Consider the following 8,691-nt stretch of genomic DNA (forward strand, 5'->3'; position numbering starts at 1 on the left):
TTCTGTTACAACTTAACAATAAGTCATGAAAAATAGGATATTTCATTTACATAGAGCATTGTATCAAAACTAGCACAACTGAACAGTGATCCTAACATAATGTTATTCAGTTCAAGCAGCTTGAATTACAAAAATGATACAGCTGACTACCAAGCAAGGTAATAAGATCACCTGGATAAAGGCTTAAAGCTAACTCTAACTCTTGTTAAACACTGAAAAAAACATTATACCAAAATAAAGACAATTAAAATTGGAGGGAAAATCAAATACTAAAATTATTTTTCTTTGTATTTTCTTTTGAATATTTACATTATGGGCATCTTATGAATTTATGTCTTTCAGGTTTTTAACTATCTTCTTAAGCAGCTTTATGATGTTAAACTAATTTAAATCAAACTCAAGAATAAGAGACAACACAAAAATAGCCCTCTTTATAACTTGCTAAAATATTCTATCTGGTTAATAATATTAAGTTCACAGACAAGAGACCCAAGAGGCCCAATTTAAACACTTTACTGGTACACAGAAAGGAAAATAAAGCTCAGAGATTAGGACAAATCTCCCAAATTTCAGTCTCTTTGCTGTCGATTAATTACATGGTATCTCCTACTTCTGAACTGAGTTACCAGTTCAAAGAGATGTATTTTATTACTGTTAGCCTACTATATTCTGTTAGCTAAAAAACAAATTTTAAAATAAACTTAAGCAATCTGAACAAATTTAGTGCCCACTGCCCTAGACATTTCTTATGAGACTGACATTTTTATTTTTTGCTAATGTTCTAGCAGAGCTCCTGAGCCTGAATACTTAAAGCATCTCTTCCTCCTCCCGACTTCCCCCAACAAGCCCCATGCTCCAATAAAACTAAATTAAACGTAAGGTAAAGATAGAGAATGGATAGCTAAAATGTACGAGCAATCTACTTTGTCAAATGTTTTTACCTACAACCTAACGAAAACTTATAAGCAAAGTTATTAATAAGGAGCAAAAGAGTCTGTTTTACATCTTCCTTTAGCTTTGGACAATTTTCTGTTGCTCATAAAAGTAGTAAGGGGGAAAATCAGCAAGGGAAAAGCAGGAGTGATGATGAAGCATAGACCCCAAACTGATCATATGCATTTTTAAAAATTAATTTCTAAATTAAAATCAAATATAATTAAATTCAGGCGAAATTAACTATTCTGAGTTGGATGTGTTGATAACAGTAGTTTAAAATCCTGCACCCTATCTCAACTTAATTTTAAATCTGAATTTAATTATATCTCCCAACTATACAAAATGACAACTTAACATTGAGAATGAGCAGGCACTGTCTCATGAATTAATGAGAAACTAAAGCAGAGACATGTTTAGTTCCTCAATATTTCTGTCTCATTCTGTTATGTTCAACTTATATTTAATGTGTCTACTAGGTGGTAGGCACTGTCACTGTCATCTATTTATTAATCATTAACTCTCTAGCCACGCCTTTAATAGGGAATTTGACCTACCCCAATCCTTGAAAGGGTCAGCCTTATAAAACTCATGATACCATCAACCTTGCCATACCCCCAACACAGATGACTGCATTGTGGTAGGCACCTAACAAGGCTGGGCCAATCTGATACTCTTTCCCAGGAATCAGGAATGGAGATCCCGGGAGCCATGAAACACTTGAATTATCAGGTCAGGCAGTGTGTGAGCTACAGGTGTCACAGTAAACCAAAGTTGAAGATTAGAGGTGTAGAGGGAGGGGGTAAAGAAGTCATAAGGGAGCAGAGAAAGCTCATCTGAAGAGGTGACTTACCAGTAAAGCAGAGTAACAGCCATTCTGCTCTAGGAGAAATGGAGGACAGAAGGGGGGTGTGTATTGCAATCCATGCACATGCAACCTACTTGTATTTCACTTACTTATCCTTGAATGTCTAATGCCTATGAAATTGCCTACTGCATCCTCCCAGTAAACCTCTCCTTTACTTGTATGAGTGGTACTCCTGTTCCTTACAGGCAAAACACTTTAGCATTATATTAGGTTCTGTGATAGATACAAACATGAGAAATACTTAGTCCTCCTGCCCTAAAGAACCATATATTTAGGAGAAGCTAAGTATAAAAATAAACCTCACTGTAAGTGGCATAAAAAGTACTATGAGGGCTGGGCGCGGTGGCTCATGCCTGTAATCCTAGCACTCTGGGAGGCCGAGGTGGGTGGATTGTTTGAGCTCAGGAGTTCGAGACCAGCCTGAGCAAGAGCGAGATCCCATCTCTACTAAAAAAGAGAAAGAAATCAGCTGGACAACTAAAAATATACAGAAAAAATTAGCCAGGCATGGTGGCACATGCCTGTAGTCCCAGCTACTTGGGAGGCTGAGGCAGGAGGATCGCTTGAGCCTAGGAGTCTGAGGTTGCTGTGAGCTAGGCTGATGCCACGGCACTCTAGCCTGGGCAACAGAGCGAGACTCTGTCTCAAAAAAAAAAAGACTATGAGGTTTCAGAAAGAGAGGGTCAGATTATACTCAATTCAGAACATCAAAATGGTTTCATGGAGGAAAGGGAACTAAATAGTAATCATAACAGACAGGAGTGTGAGATATTTTAAAAATGTATTTACTAGGAAAAATAAAATATTGGAATTCTAGGTCTACCAAAAATAATTTTTTTAAAAAAAATTTGCTGGAATATGAAATCCAAAAATCTGGAATCTAGTAATGACTGAGTCAAAGGACTTGGCAACCAACTGGTTATAAGAGATTAGCGTAAGGGAGGAGTTAAAAACAAGCATAGTTTCCAGCCTAGATGATGTTGAGAATGCTGGTGTTGAAGCAAAAAAGTTCACAACAGGGAGATTTGGGGGAGAGAAGTGAAGAAGGCAGGCAAGTTCTGTACTAGATAAAATGACTTGGGGTAAGTGGCAGCAAGCAGTTCATTCATTCACTGGGGGAAGCGGAGAAAGTTGTTATCTCATGTACAGAAAACAGATTTCTCAAAAATTCCCAGTAAAACCTGTACTCTAAAAGAGGAAATAAACAACCCTTCATCTAGACTCTTCATAATGTCTAGGTTTTTTGTTTGTATTTTGAACATTTTATTTTTGCATGGCTACTGATTTTCCTGCAACTCTCTCTCTCTCTTTTTGAGACAGGGTCTTGCTGTCATATGGGCTAAAGTGCAATGGCATCACCATAACTCACTGCAACCTCAAACTCCTGGGATCAAGCAATTCTCCCACCTTAGCCTCCTAAGTAGCTGGGACTACAGGTGTGCACCACCACACCCAGCTAATTTTTCTATTTCTTACAGAGAGATGGGGGTCTTGCTCTTGCTCAGGCTGATCTCAAACTCCTGGCCTCAAGCGATCCTCCTCCCTCAGCCTCCTAAAGTACTAGGATTACAAGTGTGAGCCATTGCCCTTGGTCCTGCATCTGTCTCTTTATGCTGCCTTTTCCTGGTCACAGATGAAGGACTTGTAAGAATGGAGGTCACGTAGCATTGTGGAGGAAGAACTTGATGAAAAAAATACATATGGCTTCCTTCCTCAGAAAAATGTATATAACCACAAATTTTGCTAACAATTTTGGAAAGAAGTTCATGGATCAGAGGAAGCCCTAAGGGGTACCTATATTCCAGATGTAAACAAACAAACAAAAAGCATGTTGTGAAAGAAACCAGGGAAGGAAGAGAGAGAGAGGGCGAGAGAGAGAGACTATGAATGTATGTGAGGAAAAAAGGAAATATCTGCAAAGCCCCAACGTCTCCCTTTTACTTCCCAAGAAACTAGAGGATGAAGCAGCTCAGCACCATGGGGAAGGACAGAGTAAGCAGCACAGTGTTTCACGTTTCACAAACTTCTAAAAGGTCTCCCGACCAGGAACCACTTTTATCAGAGACAACTGCCCAAAAACTAAAAGACTGTTTTGTAATAGTGCAAATAACATAATTGCAGCCCTGATTAGAATGTCACATGCCCTGACAAATCTAATAAGTATTAAGTGGCCATCACTGTACTGTAGGAATGTACAGTAAGGAAAGATTACATTATTATTATTCCTGAAAAAGACCATATTTTCAGACTGCAAAATTGATGAATGCATTTAAATGTTAATAAAAGAAAATAACAAGTTTATTAAACACAAACCATTTTCTGCAATGTCAATTTCTATTTTTTATGCCAGTTTTTTTTTCAGACACAAGATGCATCCTCACATTAAATTTAACTATTTATAGATCTTATCTCAAACAAATGGCAAACATTAAAAAGGATATCATTTCACAGGAGGATATAATGTAATAGCATATTTATCAAAGGACAGCCTCATTTTCAGTAAGTATATTCAACCAATAATATGTATAAATTTAAATATGAATAATTAATTGTATAATACAGGGTTTAAGTAAACTAGATGATTCTAATTTTCTGCATGCAACTCAATTTTTGCCATACCACCACCAGCAAAATCCCAAAGAACAATGTATTAATCTCATTTTGTATAATGTTTTCTTCAGACCTGCTAAAGGGAATTATCAAGAAATGGAAATTTGGAGATAGCACAGGAATAGATCATTCAATAACTTACAAAATTAAATGACAACATTTAATTCATCACAAAAGAATGTTTATTAAAATTCTTTGAAGATCTTTGAAAAGAGTATATTAACATGAAAAATAATCAAATAACTATCTGAAGCACCCTGCAGAAAAGTAGCTAAAATGATAAGCCTCACAAACATCATCACCGACAGACATTATCATTTATGAAATGTTTATTATTAATATTTGCTAGGCACTAAAGCTAAGCATTTTACGTATATTACTTCATTCCATACTCTGAAACATCATCATTCCTACTTTACATACGTGAAAATTATGACTCATATGGTTAAGTTACTTGCCCTGGGCCTCAGAGCTAGTAAACAGAGGTAGAACTTGAATTCAGTTTGTGTGAATCCAAAAGCAGTGCTTTTGTCCATTATACCAGTGCTTCCCAACTTCTGTCACATGATGGCACACACTGGACATGATAATGGTGGTAAGACTCAATTGAGGCAAGCTGGAGGGGCTTAGTGGAAAATTTTTTCTTTAAATTATGAAATTATGGCATGAAAAATAAAAATATTACAGATGATATTAAATAGTGAATTGGTAAAAACCTTCCCAATAAAATTTCTCCAAATTACCAAATTCAGGAAGTTTACAGAGGGAATCATACCAAAAATGTTCAAATATCCTACTGCAGTAAAATTCTGAAGTTATAAAACAATTTAAAATTTCAACACTATATAAAAAATTTGCAAGCAGCACACCTGTATGTCATCCTAGGCACTATACACTGGTTGGGAAGCTTTGCATAATATAGTTTTATCTTTCAACAGAATATTGTGATTAAACACTAACTTGTCATATCAAGATCTTCCCAATAACATTTAAAGGAAATTCAAACCAAAGGTTATCAAAGGAAGAATTATAATACTGAAGTGTTCCTTAACTAATCCAGCCCACACTAGCTTCTTAATTTGTATTGCTATAGTATCTATAATTTGTAAATTCACTTTGATTTAATAATAACAGTAATAGCTAATATTCACTGAGCTAGTACTTTGTGCCAAGCTGTGTTCTGCTTTACATTATCATGATATTTAATCCTCACAGCAATCCTGTGAAGTCTATTTTCTCCATTTTAAAGATAAGAAAACCGAGGCACAGAGAAATTAAGTAAATAACTTTCCCAAGGTTATAGCTGGAAGAATTTGAAGCAGTCTGACTACAGAGCCCATGCAATCACTATACTAAACTACATCCCTGTAGGAAAGAACACATTACGTGCCAGGGGAGACAAACATAAACAGATAAATCTCAATTTAAATCAAGTTCGACAATTTCATACTGATGAAGTAAAAATGACTTGCATGTACAACAAAGGAGATATTCTACTGCAAAAAGAAAATTATCTGTATACTGTGTTGGGTGCATTTTGCATATAGAAATAGCACAGAAAATTATTTTAATTTCACATGTGTGTTATGATATGGCTCAAGCAAGAGCATCTGTCTTTGCAACCCATCTGAATTTGTGGATTTAATTTGCTCAAGAATATTACAAAATCTGATTTAAAAATAATAAAGTTGGTAAAAATTAAAAGCAAATGTTTTAGTATTTTAATTTTTACTTACTGCTTTTCAAGTTCCCTAAGTCACCACGTGTTTAATTTTTTTAATTAAACGCACTATTTATAAAGTCCTGAATAAAGATTTTTCCAGACACTTCCACGAGTTCTGCTGGCACAAGTTCTGCCTGCCAAATCCTGCCAGGTGGAAGAAAGCCTCACAATTTACAACTGTATTACAATAGGCAAATGTCCTGAAGCGATCTCTAACTGTCAATGCACATCAAATCACTCACGGAGGATGAGAATACACCTTTAATTTCATAACTAAATCAATCAATCAAGAAAATGCTAATGTCTTGGGTGTTGTGGTCTATATCAAACTTCTGAAAAGCCCCAAGGACCAATGTCCAACATTAGCTAGCTCAGGCTAGTTAACAGTAAATATTTAAAGAGCATCTACTCTGTGCCAGGGACCATGGTCATCCACTGAAGATACCCGCTACATAGAGAGTGATGGTCTAGTACTACAATTTGAATTCATACCTTCTGAGAGTTAAGATGTTCAAATTGGAAGCTTAAGCTCCAATACATAACTTTCCATCTATGGTATATCCAAAAGACCTGTTACCAGAGCCTTTGCAATCTACAACTAATCAATACGTTAACAAGAAGAGACTAGCAGGGGCACCCAGCATATCCTGGAGTACAAAATAAGTCTTGGGTTGTGATGGTGCATTCTGAGCTCTGGAGCTTTACACTATGAAAATTTGGCACTTTCTTAATGTGACTCTCAAAAATCAATTGCTTCAAAAAGTAAAGTTCTATTGCTTACAGAAACCATTACTTCTACTTATTCTTCTCTAACCAATCCCTAGAAAATACTAATAATGAAGAAATGTGGCTTGATTTATTGGTAAGCTAATGCCAGGCTACTTTAAATGATTTACTGAACCTCTCAAAAATTTTAAAACTAAATCATGCTGAGTAAAATGCATGTGACTGTACATAAAAACAATTTTAAATGAATATTGGTAACATGAACAGTAATTCCGGGCTAATATTCTTGTTTTTTTTTTTTTGAGACACAGTCTCACTTTACTACCCTGAGTAGAGTGCCGTGGCGTCAGCCTAGCTCACAGCAACCTCAAACTCCTGGACTCAAGCGATCCTCCTGCCTCAGCCTCCCAAGTAGCTGGGACTACAGGCATGCGCCACCATGCCCGGCTAATTTTTTTTTTTCTATGTATTTTTAGTTGTTCAATTAATTTCTTTCTATTTTTAGTAGAGACGGGGTCTCGCTCTTGCTCAGGCTGGTCTCGAACTCCTGAGCTCAAACAATCCGCCCGCCTCGGCCTCCCAGAGTGCGAGGATTACAGGCATGAGCCACCGCGCCCAGCCATATTCTTGTTTTGAAGAGAGCAAAAAGGATAAAACAGCACACCAGAGGTCTATCACAGTCTTTACAGTAAATATGTTCAGTTCCATAATTTATCATAAGATAACGCCATTCCCACTGCACACAGTCCCCTAGCAACTATTCAGCAACTTCCAATGTGTAATCTATTGTCCATTAGATCTTCTGCCACAAACCTCAAGCCATTCTTTAAATTTCCCCAGCTCACGCCATCCCCCCACCCCTATAAAAACAAGGGAAAGAGTTATAAAACCTTAAGAGAATAAAAATGATTTTTTTAAAAAGCAGAAAAGTACAGGTGGCCTCTGCAAGATCTTTTCCTTGCCATTTAACTCAACCACCTACCTTCATGTTCCTGGATAATTCAGGGTTCCTCCACCCAATTAATAGTCCAAAATGCTCGCTCTCTAACAAATGGCAAGGTCCTATGTGACCACTCTGTCCTGACTCTATTTAATCATTCAAGCTTCTCAGCGTTATTATGTCATGAAAGTATCATTTCGCTCCAAACTCACAAACCATTACACAAGCCCAACATACACTCTATCCCATCCTCGTTACCAACACGCTCCAACCCAACGTAAAACCTACCATAATATCAGCTCTTCCTTTATGAGCTTTTCCCATAATCCTAACAATCTCAATGTCCTACCGCCTCATACTCCCCAACTCTCTTTGCTAACCGCAATTCCAGCCCAGAGTTCCACCCTCTCCAGCCTAATTCCTACAACCCGAAAACCCCACCCCCCTTCACACGCCCACAGGGGCCTCAGCCAGAACCCCAACGCTCCGCCCCAATCCCGGCACGCCCTCCAGATCCCTTTGGGGTCCTTTTCGCCAGCCTAGCCAGACCCAGCTTAGGCCTCCCAACTGCCTAGGCTCTCCGACCACCACTCTATCCCGCCTTCAGCCGCTTACCGAGAAGCAGCAGCTTCACTTCTTTGGCCGCTTTCTCCCCGTCCTCCCGCAAATTGCGGTCGATCATCTTGCTCCGCTCCACCGCCGCCTTGTCTTCGGCGCTCAACGTGCAGCCCATGGCGGCGGCGTGAGAAGGGACCAGGCCCGGGCTCACTCACACACCACAGGAACTGCGGCTAGCCTGGCTGAGACAGCGTCTACTGCTGGGCGGCGGCCCTCTCTGTCAGCTTCCCTAGAGCCCAGAAGAACCGGATATCCGGCGTTTGCGACACTTCC

General features: G+C 38.3%; 1 protein-coding gene across 1 annotated transcript in view; it reads right to left on the minus strand.

The window, feature by feature from the left end:
- The window catches only part of GNAI3 (guanine nucleotide binding protein (G protein), alpha inhibiting activity polypeptide 3), a 70,003-nt gene extending 61,312 nt beyond the window's left edge, over positions 1–8,691 (minus strand). Inside the window, exon 1 of the mRNA XM_012648493.1 lies at positions 8,416–8,691. Within this exon, the coding sequence (XP_012503947.1) occupies positions 8,416–8,533 (118 nt within the window). The 5' untranslated portion in view covers positions 8,534–8,691. The remainder of the gene's footprint in view (positions 1–8,415) is intronic.

The sequence above is a fragment of the Propithecus coquereli genome, unplaced genomic scaffold (assembly GCF_000956105.1).
Source record: "Propithecus coquereli isolate 6110/MARCELLA unplaced genomic scaffold, Pcoq_1.0 Scaffold289, whole genome shotgun sequence".
NCBI lineage: Eukaryota > Metazoa > Chordata > Mammalia > Primates > Indriidae > Propithecus > Propithecus coquereli.